The 18,597-nt window shown below is 35.6% G+C and overlaps 3 protein-coding genes across 4 annotated transcripts; 2 read left to right on the top strand and 1 right to left on the bottom strand.

Annotated features, from left to right (window-relative positions):
* The first annotated feature begins 85 nt into the window (after nt 1-85).
* Nucleotides 86-6,548, top strand: LOC145582685 (serine carboxypeptidase-like 45). Its single transcript, XM_081639678.1, has 9 exons — nt 86-643; nt 4,316-4,411; nt 4,798-4,890; nt 5,033-5,112; nt 5,235-5,516; nt 5,599-5,723; nt 5,930-6,022; nt 6,120-6,237; nt 6,343-6,548. The coding sequence occupies exons 1-9, from the start codon at nt 268-270 to the stop codon at nt 6,490-6,492; spliced, it is 1,413 nt and encodes a 470-aa protein (XP_081495804.1). The 5' UTR covers nt 86-267; the 3' UTR covers nt 6,493-6,548.
* Nucleotides 6,549-6,615: 67 nt separating this feature from the next.
* On the bottom strand, nt 6,616-10,206 carry LOC145582687 (protein NEOXANTHIN-DEFICIENT 1-like). 2 transcript variants are annotated; one of them, XM_081639679.1, is made up of 11 exons: nt 10,054-10,206; nt 9,570-9,707; nt 9,274-9,357; nt 9,103-9,166; nt 8,862-8,908; nt 8,471-8,525; nt 8,300-8,338; nt 7,866-8,037; nt 7,274-7,337; nt 7,139-7,195; nt 6,616-6,942 (listed from the first exon to the last, which is right to left on the bottom strand). In XM_081639679.1, exons 2-11 carry the CDS (start codon nt 9,635-9,637, stop codon nt 6,708-6,710), a joined length of 885 nt encoding a protein of 294 aa, XP_081495805.1. In that variant the 5' UTR covers nt 9,638-9,707; nt 10,054-10,206; the 3' UTR covers nt 6,616-6,707. The 2 variants fall into 2 exon arrangements, with proteins under 2 accessions (XP_081495805.1, XP_081495806.1); XM_081639680.1 differs by having other exon boundaries at nt 9,570-9,683; nt 10,054-10,202.
* A 2,545-nt stretch (nt 10,207-12,751) lies between these two features.
* LOC145581571 (snRNA-activating protein complex subunit-like) lies at nt 12,752-17,948 on the top strand. Its single transcript, XM_081638585.1, has 11 exons — nt 12,752-12,933; nt 13,506-13,789; nt 14,008-14,074; nt 14,214-14,269; nt 14,628-14,829; nt 15,614-15,702; nt 15,810-15,894; nt 16,304-16,399; nt 16,642-16,767; nt 16,848-17,105; nt 17,564-17,948. The coding sequence occupies exons 2-11, from the start codon at nt 13,587-13,589 to the stop codon at nt 17,852-17,854; spliced, it is 1,473 nt and encodes a 490-aa protein (XP_081494711.1). The 5' UTR covers nt 12,752-12,933; nt 13,506-13,586; the 3' UTR covers nt 17,855-17,948.
* Nucleotides 17,949-18,597: the final 649 nt, after the last annotated feature.

Below are 18,597 nucleotides of genomic sequence, written 5' to 3'. Positions count from 1 at the left end.
AAAACAATAAGTTGAGATGAGTTTAGAGAAGTTCACAACAAATGTTCTTTTACGGTATAAATCTGTAATATAGACGTATAATACTCTGTAGTAGAATAGTTTTATTGTTTTGAAATTGAAAGTGAAAAGTCTTATCATTGGACACACTATAAATTAGTGGGTCTGAGGAAGTGCACCACAGTAGAACAGCATTTCTACCTGCTACCAGCCTACCCTCATCCTATTCAACCCAACGTCTCTCTTTCTCTTCCACTTTGACTAATTTGCATGAGTTGCCTACCAAAAAAAGCAATGGTGATGAGAATGCTCCTAGTTTTACAGTTACTAATTTTAGGAATTGGGAATGGTGTGATCATGATCGAGTCGACTGACAAAATAACAAGATTACCAGGACAACCTTCAGTAGAATTCCAGCATTACTCAGGTTATGTAACACTTACTGATGATCAAGACAAAACCAACCAAAAAGCTCTGTTTTACTACTTTGTTGAGGCTGAAATCAACCCTCTTACTAAGCCTCTTGTTCTTTGGCTTAACGGAGGACCTGGTTGTTCTTCACTTGGTGTTGGTGCTTTCTCTGAAAATGGACCTTTTCAGCCTGCTGGAAATCGCCTTGTTACTAATCAGTATAGCTGGAACAAAGGTTCTTTTTCTTTTCATCCTGTTGGGTTTGAGAGTGTGGAGAACGGTTCAAGAAGGCAAAGAGGGGTGCATAGCTTAGGAGTTTAAGCTATGGGCTATTGCTTGGTGTTAAGCAATGGTGGACGACAAAGGGTTGACTTCAATTGACCATATCTCAAGATCTAAAAGTGATATTGAGATGATTCAAGTTGGAGGTGATAGCTCGTCTCAAGAGCTTTCCAACGACTGGTCATAAGCTAAATTTGGCCAAGAAACGAGGAAGATATGGCTGTTTTACGAGAAGCTGTTTTGCAGGGGAAAGCGGAGCGGCCGCTCCTCTTGTGGGCGCGCCCGCTCCTCTCTATGGGAGCGCCCGCTCCATAGAGGCTCGTTTTGCCTTTTCTTCCAGTTTAATGGTGCGACCGCTCCTGTCCATTGGAGCGCCCGCTCTGTCTCTTGGAGCGCCCGCTCCATTGGGTTTCTCGGGGCTCTGTTTTCGCGTTTGAGCCTCGGTTTTTACGGTCTTGATTTCTCCTTTGCTAGTTACTTATAATCTTAGCCCTTGGATTATTAGCACTATATATACTCATGATTTGTCATTGTAAGTGAGTAATAAGATGAGGGGAAAGATGTAGAGATAGAGAGCCTCATGTAAACCCAAACACTTAGGGTTTGAGTGTTTGAGAGGGTGAGTTGGGGTGGGAGCTTTAATGGTAATTAAAGCTTGTAATCTACATTGTTCTTCATCAAATTGTTACTCCATAGTGGATTGGTGGGTTTTCCTCCCGGTTCTCGGGTTTCCCACGGTAAATTCTCCTTGTCTCGTTTATTGCTTGTTTTCCGTCTTCGTTGTTGTTAATTGTCGTTAATCGCAAACTTAGCTAGCACATTCGTTAATCCCTTTCAATTGGTATCAGAGCCAAGGTTGTTTTGGCGGTTTTTTAGGGTTTAGATTGTGTGGTATGCTTGTTGTTTGTGATTGGAAAGTCCAAAGATTGAATTTTTGGTGTTAAATTTTCAATTTTGGTGTTGTGGGTGTTCAAAGTTTGAGTCTTTGGTAGAGATTTCAATTGGTTGTTATTGAAATTGAAAAGTCTTGAATTTTGTGTTTGATTAACAATGGAAGATGGAGTAGGAGGATTGAAATCTATGGAGTGTTGATGTTGGAGTTGAAGGATTTCAAGAATTTCCCCATCTTGATGTCCGGTAGTAGACTTAACATTGTTGTTGGCTACATGGTGTGTGTGAGGGAGGGCCATGGAGAAATTGTCGAGGGAACTCGGTTGAAGTTCATGGGACAATGGAGTGGTGCCTTGTAACCTTGGGAAACACATGGGTAGTCATGAGGGGTCTGTTCTTTGCGGAGGCATGGCTTGGTCGGATTGCCATTGAGGAAGAGCCATGGTTTTGGTGTTTCAATGGTGGAAGATGGCCGGGGAAAGCATGTCAAGTGAAGGGGTCTCACATGAGTGTTGTGAGGTTATGTGAATCTTTGCGGTAGGCATTGTTGGTTAGATTGTCATTGGAGAGAAGCCGTGGTGTTCGGTGTTTCAATGATAGAAGAAGACCGGGAAAGACGTGCCAAGTGAAGGTGTATCATGAAGGCTCACATGGTGGTTGTGAGTGGTGAATGCACATGTGGTTTAGCATGTGTGAAAGGCAAGTATGGGTGCTTGTTGAGGTGGGAGCATGGTAGGAGTGTTCCATCAACAAAAGGAAAATGCCCAAAGGCTTGTGTTTGTCACGGAGGGTGAGTTTGTGTGGAGTGCGGTTGGAGTGCTCGGAGAACTTGGAAAATCCCTTGGATAACGTGATGTTTATCAAAGTTGGTGTAGACTTTGATGTTTGCTTCCTCGGTTGAGAGGAGGTGTCATTTCCTTGGTGTAGAGGAAATGGGTGTGTAGTTGAGGTTGGTTGAGATCTCAATGTTTACATTACCTTCTTGGTGCGTAGAAGGTGGTGTGTTGGAGTTGGTGTAGACTCCGGTTTGCTTCCTTGGTGTAGAGGAAGTGGTGCTTTCTTGGTGGAGAGAAAGTGGTTTATCAAGATTGGTGTTGATCTTGATGTTTGGTCTCCTTGGTGTAGAGGAGATGTTGTTTCCTTGTTGAATAGGAAATGGTTGTGTCGAAGTTGGTGTAGACTTCGGTGGTGTTCCTTGGTGAAGAGGACATGTGTTGCACACATGGGTATTGTGTGTGGAAAAGCAAGTGGAGCAAAGGATGTTTTGTTCGGGTGGGAGCATGGTGAGTTGTTCCGGGAGCATTGTTGAATTCCTTTGGCTTGTGTGTTGCTTTGGAGGGTGTGTTCGGCTTAGAGCACGGTGAAGTGCTTGGAGAACATGGCAAAGTCCCTTGGTTATGTGATGAGTTTGTCAAGGTTGGTGAAGACCTTGATGTCACTTCCTTGGTTAAGAGGAAGTGGGTTTGTTTTCTTGGTGTAGAGAAAACGGATCTTTGCTATGGTGATTAGCAAAGATGTTGATGACGATGGTTGGCTTATTGTGTTGTTGTGATCTCGTGATTATAAGCAAATTTCCGGGTTGGGAGATTGTGAGGCTTATGGAGAGATGTTGAAGCACAATGGAGAAGCCATGAGAGTATATGTGTAGTGTGTTTGTTCTCACACTTGAACCGATCTCCAGGTGGGAGATTGTTGGGTTTGAGAGTGTGGAGAACGGTTCAAGAAGGCAAAGAGGGGTGCATAGCTTAGGAGTTTAAGCTATGGGCTATTGCTTGGTGTTAAGCAATGGTGGACGACAAAGGGTTGACTTCAATTGACCATATCTCAAGATCTAAAAGTGATATTGAGATGATTCAAGTTGGAGGTGATAGCTCGTCTCAAGAGCTTTCCAACGACTGGTCATAAGCTAAATTTGGCCAAGAAACGAGGAAGATATGGCTGTTTTACGAGAAGCTGTTTTGCAGGGGAAAGCGGAGCGGCCGCTCCTCTTGTGGGCGCGCCCGCTCCTCTCTATGGGAGCGCCCGCTCCATAGAGGCTCGTTTTGCCTTTTCTTCCAGTTTAATGGTGCGACCGCTCCTGTCCATTGGAGCGCCCGCTCTGTCTCTTGGAGCGCCCGCTCCATTGGGTTTCTCGGGGCTCTGTTTTCGCGTTTGAGCCTCGGTTTTTACGGTCTTGATTTCTCCTTTGCTAGTTACTTATAATCTTAGCCCTTGGATTATTAGCACTATATATACTCATGATTTGTCATTGTAAGTGAGTAATAAGATGAGGGGAAAGATGTAGAGATAGAGAGCCTCATGTAAACCCAAACACTTAGGGTTTGAGTGTTTGAGAGGGTGAGTTGGGGTGGGAGCTTTAATGGTAATTAAAGCTTGTAATCTACATTGTTCTTCATCAAATTGTTACTCCATAGTGGATTGGTGGGTTTTCCTCCCGGTTCTCGGGTTTCCCACGGTAAATTCTCCTTGTCTCGTTTATTGCTTGTTTTCCGTCTTCGTTGTTGTTAATTGTCGTTAATCGCAAACTTAGCTAGCACATTCGTTAATCCCTTTCACATCCTTGTCAAATTTATGTCCTGGATTTCCTGCATTATTTTTTGACAGTTTAACTTGCTGATATTTTTGCAGAAGCAAATATGCTGTACTTCTTATTTAGAAACTCCTGCGTTGTTTATGTTCTGGATCTCCTGCGTTATTTGTTGACAGTTTAACTAACATGCTGATATTCTTGCAGAAGCAAATATGCTGTATTTAGAAACTCCTGCAGGAGTTGGTTTCTCATATTCAACTAATCTTTCCTTTTATCAAACTGCAAATGATCATATTACAGGTTTTTATCTTCCATTTATATGTCATTTTGCTTCGTCTTACTTAAAATAGTTGCAATGAAGTTTATGAAGAATGAATATTCAAGTATCTAAACGGATTCTTCTCCGGGTCTCGCTCTCGCCCCACCCACTACTATTAAACTTTTAAACACAGTGGTGAATGAGGAATCTTATCTGCAACACCCTTTGTTAATTTTTGCCTTTTTCAAGCTTTGTCCACTTCAATACTTTATGGCTTCGTTTTCTTCTTCTTTACCTTTTCTGCGTTTTCCCTTTTTCTTTTTCTTTGTGTATTTTTCTATTTGGAAAAATAAAGGACTTCATGATTGACACATTTTCCATCATTGCTTCTTTTGCTTTTTTGGTTTCTTTTACTCAAAAAATAAAGCCAGGGACAATCTCGTGTTTCTGCAAAAATGGTTTCTCAAGTTCCCACAATATCAGAACAGAAGCTTGTACATTACCGGGGAAAGCTATGCCGGTAACTCTCTTTTCCTTTAGCAGAACTGACCTTAATTCGTACTCACTCTATTTGAAATTAGTTGTTACATTGTGACAAAATCTCCCGATAATAATGTAAACTGCAATTTTATTTGATTTCCTGATGCACACTAAATAAACAGGTCATTATGTTCCCCAACTAGCCGAACTTATGCTTCAGTACAACAAGGAGGACAAACTATTTAACTTGAAAGGAATTGCAGTGAGTAACACCTCACATATTTCTTTTTAAATTTTGTTTGGTTTTTGTAGTAGTTAGTTGCCATATAGTTATTGATGAAAAACATCTTAGCATTATTTTTATATCTTTATTCTCAACTGCAGTTGGGTAATCCAGTTCTGGAGTTCGTAACTGATTTTAATTCACGAGCAGAGTTTTTCTGGTCTCATGGATTGATATCTGATTCCACCTACAATGTATTTACTTCGGCTTGCAACTATTCACGTTATGTGGGGGAATACTACCGAGGATTTGTGTCACCAATGTGTTCTAAGGTGATGAGCTTGGTGAGCCGAGAAACAAGCAGATTTGTTGATAAATATGATGTTACCCTCGATGTTTGCTTGCCATCTATATTCTCCCAATCCAAATTCTTTACTCCCCATGTGAGTCTGAATATCATTAGTTACTTATTTTATATTTTTTTCAGCTGAAAGTTTGGTCTCAATCTTTTCATGCATACCGCAGCAAGATGGTGAGACAATAGACGTTTGTGTGGAGGATGAAACACTGAAATACTTGAATCGACAAGATGTGCAAAAGGCCATGCATGCTCGTCTTGTAGGAGTCAATTCATGGACTGTTTGTAGCAAGTAATACTTTCTCATCATTTATCCTAAATTTAGTTTGAATTTGTATACAAATTGGATTGGAAATACCAAAGACTAATTTCTTGTTGAGGGGAAGAATACCTGTATTTAGCTTTAGCACTTTACTGATGTTAATTTATGTATCTTGAACTCTTAATGTATGATTATTGATTTTGATATGCATGCTTGCTGCCATTCTTAATAATCAGAATCCTGGATTATGAGCTACTTGACCTGGAGCAACCAACAATACATATTCTAGGTGATCTCATCAAGGCTGGAATTCCTGTACTGATTTACAGGTATACTAATTTTCTGTTTATGTCAGTGATAATGTCTTGTAATTTGGGTTTTAATTTCTCCATGACGATATCTTTCCTTTAACCTTTGTGGTCATAGCGGAGATCAAGATTCGGTAATTCCTCTGACTGGAAGTAGAACACTAGTTAAACAGCTAGCTGATGAGCTAAAACTGAACACAACTGTACCATACAGAGTCTGGTTTGTGGGGATGCAGGTCAGCTTTCAAACTGAAGAATTTATTTACGCTACAAGAGGCTAACGACTAATGAACTAAACTTTTGATTTACTTAAAAAAAAAAAAACTGTCTTCATTTTTTAGGTTGGTGGTTGGACAGAAGTGCATGGAGATGTCCTATCTTTTGCCACAATACGAGGAGCATCTCATGAAGCTCCGTTTTCTCAGCCAGAGAGGTCACTTGTGCTGTTTAAATCTTTTCTGGAGGGTAAGCCTCTTCCTGAAGTATTCTGATCTATTTTGAATGAGTAAGCACAAGAAACAGCAAACATAAGTGTAACCAGGGAATTTTAAGTATAAGCTTTTTGTGAATTCTGTATTCAGTAAGAAAGGCCAGTTTTTCTTTTCTGCATAATGTTGAATGAAATTCGTGTTAGTCAGCTTTTTATTAAGATAAGATGCACAATAGATCTGCAACCAAGATAATTCTTACACAGACAAGGTGCATTTCAATGAGAAATGACTAGAGGATCTTCAACATTCATATTCAAACAGTTAAATTCCAAAGCCAGTATCGGTTTTGATAACATCACAGAAAGACTTAAACGTCTTCTTATTTCTGAGGTATCTTCCACAGCTTGAAGTGCAGAATCTGAATTCTGGTCTACAGCAGCCTGATGTTCAGTCCTGTGATCAGTAATAGGAGATGGCCTGGATATTTGAAGTGGCTGTACTACACGCACCCTGTACTTACAAAGATTTTTTCTTAGAAAATCAGAAAACACAAACAAATAAAAGACTATCCATCCAAGTTGAAGGGAAGTCTTTGAAATTATTTTTTTTGTAGGTCAATCATTCATTAGTACTTCCTAAGATACTAACAGTTTTGATTTTGTATGAAAATTAATATGAAAGACAGGCATTGTAGGAAGATGCAAACCTGCAATCCATTTGGCAAGAATACTTGAGAAGGTTAGGATTATGTTCTGTACGTCCACTACAAAATCAGCAGATGAAACCTTTAGACACAAAAATTCGACATTTAAAGGTGGAGCTGATATTCTGGATGATTTACCTAAAGCTTGGAAGTGACAAGTTGATGAACGGACCCAACCATGCTTTGGAATTCTCCTCAGGCACTAAACAGACCAAAAAACACAAACAAAAGGTGAACAATCAAAAGAATTATCACACCACATTTAAATTAAAAACCAGTTTACCAGGGATAGAAGGAAATGAGAAAAAGTAAAAACTTTCTTTAACTGGATTTCTTAGAATTTATCAAAAAGTCCAAACTGAATACTTCACAAGACTAACAAGCCAGTAAACTATCTCCCAGAGATTGTTATTCAGGGTCTTTAAGCCTTTGAAACGTCATATACCCAAGACCAGCCACCCTGAACTCAGAGATACCTTAGAAAAAAAGGCATATGATTCACATAATAACCATGACATAGTAGCATACATGGACAATGCTAGGTTCATAACTAAATTAGCTGAAAATCCAGGTTAAGTATGACCATATAGCCTAGTTAACTCCAGAGAGCTCTAGGATCTAAAAAAAGTGATGTTGGTGCAAGGTAAAGCATCAGGAACTTTGATTCATTAGCATCATTTTCTACCATCTGCCAACAAAAACTCCACTGATCAAATGGCACCAAACTCACCAGAACTTAGGAGGTTGATACTGAACTTCTCAGCTGTAGCTGATGAGCCACTTATTTCAGTTACTTCAGTATCCAAATGAAACCTTGAACTAGGTTTGGCATGACCTAAACCAATCACGTTTAGGAAGCGATTGCCTCTCCTTTCTTCTGTCCTTGCATCTGCTGCGAATCTCTGCTCTGGACAGCAAGGAAGCTAGGTAAGATGGAATCTATTTTATAGTACAGTATCTAAAACCAGAAACCATATTTAAATTCTGCATATTTATAACATTGGTGTCTTGATTTCTAGTCTTCTCAACATCGGTAAATATACTGAATCCACAACTACTGATGGCTCTATGGACTGATTCATAGCATAAGCTAGAAGCTTACAAAGACATTCCAGAGAGACTATGCAATATTTGACAATTAACAAAATTTTATAGTGAACCCACCTTTGTAAACCTAGCAACATGGCTTGGAAGTCCCACTTCCTACAAGGTTGAACATTATAAGTAAATTAGTCACCAAACAGAAACTAACTTGAATATATGCAATCAAAGGCCGAAACACTGATGATAAAAATAGGCTCCCCATGTCCTGGAATCAAGATGGTGAACCCCTACCTTTCGTCCATGAAGGCATGCCTCGTTGCTGTTAACAAGAACCTTGGATGCCCATCTGTTTGATCAATATCCAAAAAAGAATTAGAGTCTCAGTATATATCATGTTGCAATGTTGCATTGAAATACTGATGACTACCAACTATTTTGACTCGATCTAAATTGTAAATTCTGAAAGTCCCAAAAAAATGAATAAGGCCTCAATCTTTTCTAACTCCCAAATATATTGCTCCTTATTACATAGTTTTCATAAATAGGGAATAGTGCTTTGTTTTATGTTAATTCTCCTTCCTAACTGTTCTTTTGATTTGCAACAGTTAGCACAGCATACTGACTGTCTAGATTAATTAAACAATAATTAAGCAAGAAAAAGTAGAATTAGAGAGTAACATACGCGCAAGATGTCGGTGGGTTCCAAACAATCCCCGCAATCACCACTAACTGTAACAAACCATAAAGTACCCAAAAAAGAGCAAAAGAATAAGAAAACAGTAACACTATTCATCCAAAAGAGTGCACTTTCCAGATATAAAAACTAAAAAGAGTTCAAAATGCAATAATTGTTATGTTATTAGAACAATGAATGAATTTTACAATAATCTAAGCTTTTATGTTTTGAGTGGAAATGTAGGCACCTCATCAAAGACTCCAGCAGGACTATGATCATAGTTAGCAAGAAAGAATCCACCAAGTGTATATCTGTACAGTCCAAAGCAAAGTTTGTTATGAATTTATAATACCCAAATGATTAGCAATAATGAAACAAAACAAATTTCCACTCAAAAAACAAAAGGAATGAATAATACCCAAAAGCTTCAACTAATCTGAACTCTTTGGGAATCAGAGCTCGGGCGACATCGGCCTTCACTAAATGGAATTGATACAGAGCCCTGCAAATTAAAACAGAAACCCAAAAAAACCATTCAATCTTAAAGTTCAAAAAACTCAAAAAAAAAAAAAAAATTATATATATATATATATACATATATATATATATATATATACATATATATATATATATATATATACATATATATATATATATATATATATATATATATATATATATATATATATATATATAAAGAATTGGGAAACTGGCCTGCCTGTGAATCTCCAAGGGGGTTTGCCATAAGAAGTACAAGATTTAGCTTCCACAGCAGCTTCCATTTAAAGTTTCTGCTTTCTTTGAAATTCAACTCAATTTATTTGTTTTCTGTAAAGTTGCCTTTTTCAGTAACTATTGTACAATAGTAGTAGTATTAGTCCATAGTTTAGCAAAATGAATGAATGAATGAATGAATGAATGGTACAACAAACTGAGGCGGCGATGAGGTCACTGAGGAGACATCCAGCAAATTAGATGGATTCTGTAATATCTATAAATAGCAAGTAGCAGCCTTTTTGTCTTTTTAATATAGCAAGTTGGTTATGATATGATGATACAATAACTCAGATTTTTTTAATGTACTATACACATATATACCATAGATCAAAATTCATCAAATCATGAAAACACTGATACAATTAACAAAATGTAATGCTCTAAAGTATTTAAATGGAAGAAATAAATAATACAGACTTACATTTGAATTAATTGATGAGCAACTTCAATGAAATGATGGAGTTGAAAGAAGAGAGTGTTGAAGATGATGAAGATGACAAGGAGTGACGTCAGCAGTTTGATGGAGATCGGAGTTTATCTATTTTATTTAATTTAATATATAAAAAGGAAGGGGAGTACTCTGCTGAAATTCATTGGTTGGTTTATTTTAATGTGGATAAACTTCCCTTTTACCATGTCTTTATCCTCAGTATGAAGCTGATAAGAGTGATACTGATAGAAGTCACTAAAGAGGAGAGATTAAACATTAAAATATATTAACAAACCCATTTAACCATACAAACATAAACACCCAGATCCAACTACTTTTTTATTCTAATTTGGCGCCAACTGCCTTCCCCACTTCTATTTTTTTACTAATTAATTTCTTATAATACTTCATACACTCATGCTTAGACACAAGATGTATCATTTGGAAAGAAAGCTAATCTTGATTTATATAGGGGTTGTTAACAAATTTCAAAGTGCTTAGAGTTTACGGATTCTTGTCTTTATGGGTGTGAATGTAATTGTGATACCTAGTGAACGAATATGTACATACCAAAATTAACTTCGACAGTTTGGTTTGCAACAACTCAACAGTAGCAGGATTCATCATAAGAAATAGCAACAGTACCCTCATCAAGGCATCTACTTTCAAATAATCTATTAGGCATCAACTTCGTGAAAGGCGTTTGGGCAACCCCTTGGCAAATCGAGCATATTATCAAAGATATTGGGTCTCTCCTCACCCAGTTTCATAATTAGAGTATTCAACACCTTTACCTAGTGACAAATTGAGCAGCAAATTGAATTGTTAATGTAGGTCATTTAGTATATGATAATATGGTTATTGATGTTATAATAGCTCTAGCCTATTTCATATTCTTTCTTCTAATACGTTAAGAATTCCCCTTGTAAGAAAGACTTCTTAGGCCCCGTTCTTTAGAGCTGTTTTGCTCTGCTCGGATCAAATCTGTTCTGCTCAAAAGAAATTTGCTCTGCTCTATTTTCAAATAATAATTAATAACAACAATAATAATAATTAATATTCAATAATAATAACTAATATTGTATTGATGATAAAATTTATTATTTTAAATAATTATAATAATTATTAATATTAAAAATAATTATAATAATTATTAATATTAATAATAATTAATATTTATTATACATAATAATAATGAATAATAATAATTATCAATAATAATAATTAATAATTCAAAATATTAGAATTAATATTTAATAATATTATTAATAATTTCTAATAATTATAAAAATTGTTTCAAAATAATAATAATAATAATAACAATTAATAACAATTAATAAAAATTTCTATTTTTTTTAAATAAAAATAATAAAAATTTCTATTATTTACCGAGAATAATAATAACAAACAGTTAAGATATATTTTTAGGGAATAGTAAAACTTAATATTTTTTTTTTAAAAAAAGCAATACTTAATATTTAATAATAATACTAAGGGCCTATTTTGATTGACTGATCTGAGCTGAAGTGAACTGAACTGAATATTTTACAAGAGAAGGAAATTAAGAACTGAACTGAAAATAATCTGAAGAGAACAGGCTCTAAATACATAATTTTATTTAATAATAATAACCAATGATATAAAAAGAATAAAAAAAAGCTGCAAAAAAAATTGTGTGCTTTAAAATATGTGATAACAACGAAGATCAAAGCGACAATGAAGATGATAACAACGAAGATCAAAGTGACAATGAAGATGATGATGAAAATGACGATCATATGGAAGTAGATGGTTAATTCACCACGATGTTAAACTCTTATTTAATTATGTTCCTATTTTGATATGCGGTTGTAATTATTTGAAGATGTTAAACTATTGTCTTTTATCTTTCTACTATTAACATACATTAAATATGGTATACATTTATTTATGTTTTCACTCACCTAAATCAATGGTATATACACTTAATAATAATAATAATAATAATAACAACAACAACAACAATAATAATAATAGCATTAATAATAGTATTAATATAATAATAATAATAATAATAGTATTAGTAATAATAATAATAATAACAACAACAACAACAACAACATTAATAATAGTATTAATAATAATGCCGAAATTTGCTCTGCTATCCTGAAATCTGCTCTATTCTGTTATCCTGAAATCTGCTCTGTTCTGCTCTGCTGAAATCTAATCTGCTCTACTTTACTCTGCTGACTCATGCTCTGTTCTGCCCTACCCTGCCCTGCCCTTCCCTTCCCAGAAGCTTAAAAGAACACGGCCTTAATATTATTTCACAAACTTTCATATATGGCTCGCTAGCCACATATTTTTATTTTGAAAAAATGGTCGGGGTTACTTTGTCGGTCAAAGGTTACTTACTCGGTTAGGGATTACTCAGTTAAAGGTTACTAGGTTAGAAGTTACTCGGTCAGTCAAGGATTACTCACTCGGTTAGGGATCAATCAGGTAGAGCTTACTCGGTCGATCAGAGATTACTTGATCAAAGGTTATTTAGTCGGGAGTTATTCGGTCGATCAAAGAAAGCCTCAAAGGTATTAGCCACACGGTTTCCTTACTTAAAAAAAAAAAAAAAAAAAAAAAAAAACTGTCAGGCCCAATACATAAGTATTTTTTTTTTTAAAAAAAACCTCATTCTTTGCACGGTCTCTCTCTCTCCTCACTTCCTCAGTTACTTTCCCCCCAAAAAATTTCCCCAGTTACGCTCCTCTGCTCGACTGCTCCGACTGCTCCGACTGCAGGCAGACCCGCACAGCGCACGGAAGCTGGCCGCTGGTGGCACCGTCCCGCACCGACCGAGGACTCGTCGAGTTGTTGTCTCGAAGTCTAGAACTCTCGGTAAGTCAGTTCTTTTTTTTTTTTTTTTTTTTTTTTTTTTTTTTTTTTTTTTTTTTCAGTTTTCATTTTAATTTTTTCAATGTTCCAGCTTTTAATTTATAATATTGTTTAGTTGTTACAATACTTGTTAATATGTTGGATACTTGGATTAATAGAATATATAGCTGGTTGATTCTTAATTGTTTGTATTAGTTTTAATTTTTTCAATTTGAATAGATCAATTAATTGTTAGATAGGTAATACTTGTATACAGTTTTAAACTTTTAGCAATTCATGCCAACATTTTATTGATATTGGCTATTAGATTTAGACTAATTGGTTGTTATTTATCTAATTGACTAATTTTATATGCAATTCATGCCAAATTTTATATGAACTGTTTTGTGTAATTGATTTTGACTATTGAAATTAGATTAATTATGAGTTTCGATTTTAGATGCTAGAACTGGAAGATGAAAAGCAGTAGTTTAGAATACTTTTGGAAGGGAGGTTGAGGGAAGTCACAAAAATCTTATACTATATATTGGCTTTGTAAATTTATGGTCACATTTTCTAATTCATGATTTTCACAGAAGCTAGAATTTAGCGTCGAAAATCAAAAACTGCCAGAATGCTAAATTGGTTGGGGTTCCCATGAAATTTGATGATTAGAGATGGATAAGGGAGAGTCATCGCAACGAATTTCAGATGAAGAATCCTCATATTCGATTCCACGAGGAGGTCCAATCTTTGTACATGACTTTGTAAGCCCCCTCACTAGGGTTTCTGCTTTTGAGTCCGATGTTTTCCATGAATTGGAGAGTTTGAAAGCTGAATTAGTCTCTGATTCTACTGATTTCGAAGATGAAGATATTTCGTAAGTCACTTCTTGTTTTTCATCCCTGCTGCTCCTTTGATCTTCCTAATACTTGTATACACCCGGGCAGAAAGTGCAAGGATATTTTCTGCTCATTTCAAAATCTTAAAATGAGAAGAAAAAAATATTTCAAATGAACAGGAAAAACTATTCTTGGGTGTATATAAAAGGTGTTCCTACTGTTGCCGATGAATTTAGCTGTAAATTTTCTGTCTTAGGGTGGATCAACTTAAGTTATACAGTGATGAAGAGTTGGTTGCTGAGGCTATGAGAATTGCTTTTCAGGTATGGCATAATTTTTTTTCTAAGAACATTAATTTTCTATTATTGTTCCTTTTCTTTTTTGATACATCTGTTATGGACTTAAGGTTCTTAAATCATCTTTGGTGCTTTTTTTTATTTTTCAATTATTTTATTTCTATAGGATGATGGGGACGCTAAAACTTCTTCAGACTTGGAAGAAGACCCATGCAGTTCAGGGTTAGTGAATTTAAAATTTTAAAGATATGATCAGTGAGAATTAAAAAATTAATACTGTATTTGGAAATTCCTTACCTTTTTCTGAATATATTATATAACACGTATATTGGGATTTTAATTTGGTGTGATACTATGATGAGAGTCTGATGAACCCATTTCCATAAGGACCTTATTTGGTGATTAAGAGAGGGGCAAGATAGACTTATTAGTTGTTTTAATACACTATTCCTATCTGATTAAGTGATCGATTGAATAAAAATTACTAGGCTATAAATTGGCGGATCATATTGGAGTTTTTTGCTTGGGCTTGCAAAACTTATGGTATATTAGACTTCTTATTGTCCGTCTTGTTTCCCAGGGCTGAAGAGTATCAAACGATGTTGGATGCTGATACATCAGCTTCCTGTGAGTCCTTTAATGGCTCTTCATCTGACACAAGTTACTGTGGAGAAAAAGATGGCACTAATGTGAAGAAGAGGAAGAGAAATGCTAAAAATAAAGCCGGTTTAAAGAATGGGAGGACGAAGAAAGTGATTGATCGTGATAAGGAAAAACACAGTGTATTGTTCTCCCTTCGTATTATTATTCCCTGTGTTGTAGTATCTACTTTGAAAGTTTCTTCTTTCTTTGCAACTAATACCTTATTCCCTCATCCAAACTTGGGATTTGGAAGACCCATCCTGCCTTTTGTGAAGAAAGGGTCTCATGAACTACATTTAACATTGTGTTTGGATATTAAAAAGGGAAGGAAAAGAAGGGGAGGGAGGGGAAGGGAAGGGGAGGGAAGAAAGATGAGCTTTCCTTCCAAATTTCTCAATTGATGGAGAGATGAATTTCTTAAAATTTAATCCCTCCATTTCTCTTTCTTTCTCATGTGTTATCCAAATGAAAGATAATCAATTCCTTCATTTCCCTTCCCTTCCTTTCCCTCCATGTCCTTCAATCCAAACACATCGTAAGAGTCTAATTTCAAAGACAAACAATTTTAAAGATTTGTTTCATTCCTTTGGTGTGGTATATATAGGGATTAATGAAGGGAGGCACTGCTGCCTAAACTATAACAAGAGCCTGTTTGAATTTTAAAAACATTTTTTTTGTGTATTTTGGCTTCATCATTGAATAATGTTTCAAAGATTAAGCTTTAAGGAACTTTTTTTTTTTTTCAATATCATTTTCTGCTAGAGTTTTTTCTTAAATAAAAATTGACCTATCAAGATCATTTTGTTTGAAGGGAAAGACCTGCAAAATGTAGCTTCCTTATTTTTCCTGGTTTATAGATTTTATTATGAAGTTTTCTATTGAATCCATCTTAACCCTTAGATTTATGTGGATTTGTTTTTGCAGGACTCGTATCTTGAGAAAGTGGAGCATCTTGCAAAAATCAGGCAGACGCAGGAAGAAGAAAAGGCATCAGTGAAACTCCATTCATTCAAGTTTGTACTGGATCTATTTGAAACTCTCTTCTGATTGAACTTTTTTTATTTGTTGATTTCTATCTTGTTTCTTATCTTTTGTTTTCTGTTTGTCGGTGAAATTGCAGTTGTGAGAAAGATAACACCACTGCTCTATCATCTGGAAACATTGAAACTCTGAAATATCTCGACTCATCTGGCTGTCCTGCCAAGGTGAGTGCTTTAAAACTTTCCTTGAATCTATTTGATTACTGATGTTACTTTCTCTCCAAGTTACTCTGCTGCCTAATCAGGGTTTGCTTCCAAAAAGTTCTAACATAACTGATGAATTTTGTTGGTTGCTCTGATCTCCTCCTATTTTCAACTTTTTATTACTTTATTGTTTGTGATGGGAATTGGGGGGACTCTAATATGCTCTTATATTAATAACACTGCAATGAAATATGTAAGAGCTGATGCATCTCACTTGCCCTCTTTGTTTTTATATCATTGAATGGACTGAGGAGTTTACAGTATAACTGTAATTTATTGATAATCCTTAAGAGTGCTCTGTGGAGTATTTATTTTGTCCTGAGTATATATAAATTCCCTTATTATCCATAGCACTTTATTTCTTGTTTAGGTGAAGTGCTCACTGACTGGGAAACACGGACCAATTCAATACCCAGAAACTATTCTGTGTGTCGAGGTTTATCACAACAAACATTCCTGGAAAAAGGTATGGGTGTCTACATTCATTCAGCTAGGATTAGATTTCAGTGTTTTAACTTGCTGATGTCTGTTACTTTATGATAGTATTTCATTACATCCAATCTTAACCTGTAGAAGGTCCTTGGATCTTACAAGAAAATTGTGGTCTTTTTTTATTTATGTAGTTGGTGGTGTGTAGGCTAATGATGTAGTGGTACAATCAGTCTTTGTGTCTTGTGTATATTCATTCTTTGTCTCTCCTCTTTGCAGACACAGGAATTTCTGGTCCTTGGCAATCAAACCTTGACTGAGCTGAGGGATAAGTTTCGTTGTTTGACGGATATGGTTATGCAGAAAGCAAATACATATGATCCTTCTGGATATTTTCTCATAGAGGCAAGTCATGGGTTCCTTTGTTCATTTTATCCATATGGTGCCTGGTTACTATGTTAAATCAAACTTTCCCGTTGCTACAGGAGGTTTTCTGCAACGACACAAGGGACCCTTCTGCTATCAACTATAGTGAGCCAATTTTTGATTGGCTTAAGAATAGCAAGAAAGAGGCACTTGCAAAATGGAACTCTATTCTGTCTGGTGTAGGAAAGGGTCGGAAGGTTCCTTTGGAAAGCAAGCCAATATCCAAATTGCCTAATTTTAGATCAGTTGACATGCAAAGGACTCGCTTTTGTGACTTGGGATTCCGGCTTGGCTCTGGGTATCTGTATTGTCACCAGGTAAGCCTTAATTTTGCTCTTGCTCATCAGTATTAACCTTTCTCATTGTCTTCTCTTATAATTTGTGTGAGATTTTCTGGAAGTTAATGGTAACTTTCACATAACCAGACATTTGTTATAAATTTAGGAAAATTCATATTGATAAAGGATCTTATATCTACTGTTCTTTACAGCTGAATGTGAATCCTCATTACCTAATATAATCTCATAATATCCTTTGTCAAGGGTATAACTCATTTCCAATGCATAAGGAAAATAAGTGTGGTTGGTTTGAATAACAAGTCAAAGAGCAAATTCTTAGAAGTTTGCTCTCATTAATATAGTTAATCAATTACTACGTATTCTAATCTTTTCGCGTCACTTTTCTTGGTTATATCAGCTCATGACTTCACCATTCTCTTTGTCCAATATCATGTGCTTCCTGATTCATGACTACTGAGATTGATTCATGTATGCAGGGAGATTGCAAGCATGTTATTGTGATAAGAGACATGAGACTGATTCACCCAGATGATGTACAAAAACGGGCAGCTTACCCTTTGCTTGTGTATCAATTGAAATCAGTTTTAAAGAAGTGCTCTGTCTGCCGTATATACAAAGCCACAAAGGTGACGTTGGATGACAAGTTGGCAGGGGAAAATCCTTGTTATTTCTGTGATAACTGTTATTACCTCCTCCATTACTCTGAAGAGGGTACTCTGTTGTATAATACATTTGAAGTGCACGATTATCTTCAGGATTACTCCTAATTGCGGTCTTTCATATGCAATGTGTAGTTGTATATTCCTCTTTTCATCACATGGATATAAATTTTTGCTAGCCATTTGAATCTAATCACTTGATTTATGATGATTAGTATTCTGTAAGATCTCGTAGTAAATCGCTACATCTCTGTTTATTGTAGTACTTTGTAGTTAAAATCAACACAGCGGTATTCTCCTGAATTCGTGTCCTACAAAAGCATGGAGTAACGGAGGAACTATTAGCCATTGATTGTGATGATGACAAATGATTATGTGTTAGGGAGTTTAGATCAGTCAATATAAGCAGTGAATAAAGAAATGCAGAAGTTTTTTTTTTTTTTTTTTTTTTTTTTTTTTTTTTTTTTTTTTTTGTTTGACGGGAAAAGAAATGCAGAAGTTATAAATACACTTTTAGGGGAATTGTTTGGTACACCCATTTTAAGAGCACATTTTTCTATACTATTCTCATGAGATGGTGTGTCATAATGAATACAGAGTAGTATAGACAAGGTATAAAAAAAAAAAAAAAAAAAAAAACTTGTTTTAGAGTTTCTTGTTTATTCTTGTGAGTTTCTACCTTTCAATGGCAACTGGAATTGTTCCATAATAGTGCACCTTTTCCGTTAGTTTCCATAATCTAAGTAGTACTCCATATTAAGATAGGTGCTATTAATAACCATCAAGTTAGATGAAAGGGGCTCTGTAGTAACTCAATTAGAATTAGCTTTAAGGATATCTTGTTATGGTGT

Source organism: Chenopodium album, chromosome 15 (genome assembly GCF_948465745.1).
Source record: "Chenopodium album chromosome 15, dcCheAlbu1.1, whole genome shotgun sequence".
NCBI classification, from domain to species: Eukaryota; Viridiplantae; Streptophyta; class Magnoliopsida; order Caryophyllales; family Amaranthaceae; genus Chenopodium; species Chenopodium album.
The sequence above is the reverse complement of the archived record's forward strand: the minus strand, read 5'-3'. Positions and strand labels throughout refer to the sequence as shown.

Coding starts and splice junctions, on each gene's coding strand:
- LOC145582687 (XM_081639679.1), bottom strand. CDS start 9,637: ATGGAAGCTGCTGTGGAAGCTAAATCTTGTACTTCTTATGGCAAACCC. Junction 8,909..9,102: donor CTGCTGGAGTCTTTGATGAG/GTGCCTACATTT, acceptor GGTTTGTTACAG/TTAGTGGTGATTGCGGGGAT. Junction 7,196..7,273: donor TTGTCACTTCCAAGCTTTAG/GTAAATCATCCA, acceptor CTGATTTTGTAG/TGGACGTACAGAACATAATC.
- LOC145582685 (XM_081639678.1), top strand. CDS start 268: ATGAGTTGCCTACCAAAAAAAGCAATGGTGATGAGAATGCTCCTAGTT. Junction 4,412..4,797: donor TGCAAATGATCATATTACAG/GTTTTTATCTTC, acceptor CAAAAAATAAAG/CCAGGGACAATCTCGTGTTT. Junction 4,891..5,032: donor TACCGGGGAAAGCTATGCCG/GTAACTCTCTTT, acceptor CTAAATAAACAG/GTCATTATGTTCCCCAACTA.
- LOC145581571 (XM_081638585.1), top strand. CDS start 13,587: ATGGATAAGGGAGAGTCATCGCAACGAATTTCAGATGAAGAATCCTCA. Junction 15,895..16,303: donor CATCTGGCTGTCCTGCCAAG/GTGAGTGCTTTA, acceptor TTTCTTGTTTAG/GTGAAGTGCTCACTGACTGG. Junction 16,768..16,847: donor CTGGATATTTTCTCATAGAG/GCAAGTCATGGG, acceptor CCGTTGCTACAG/GAGGTTTTCTGCAACGACAC.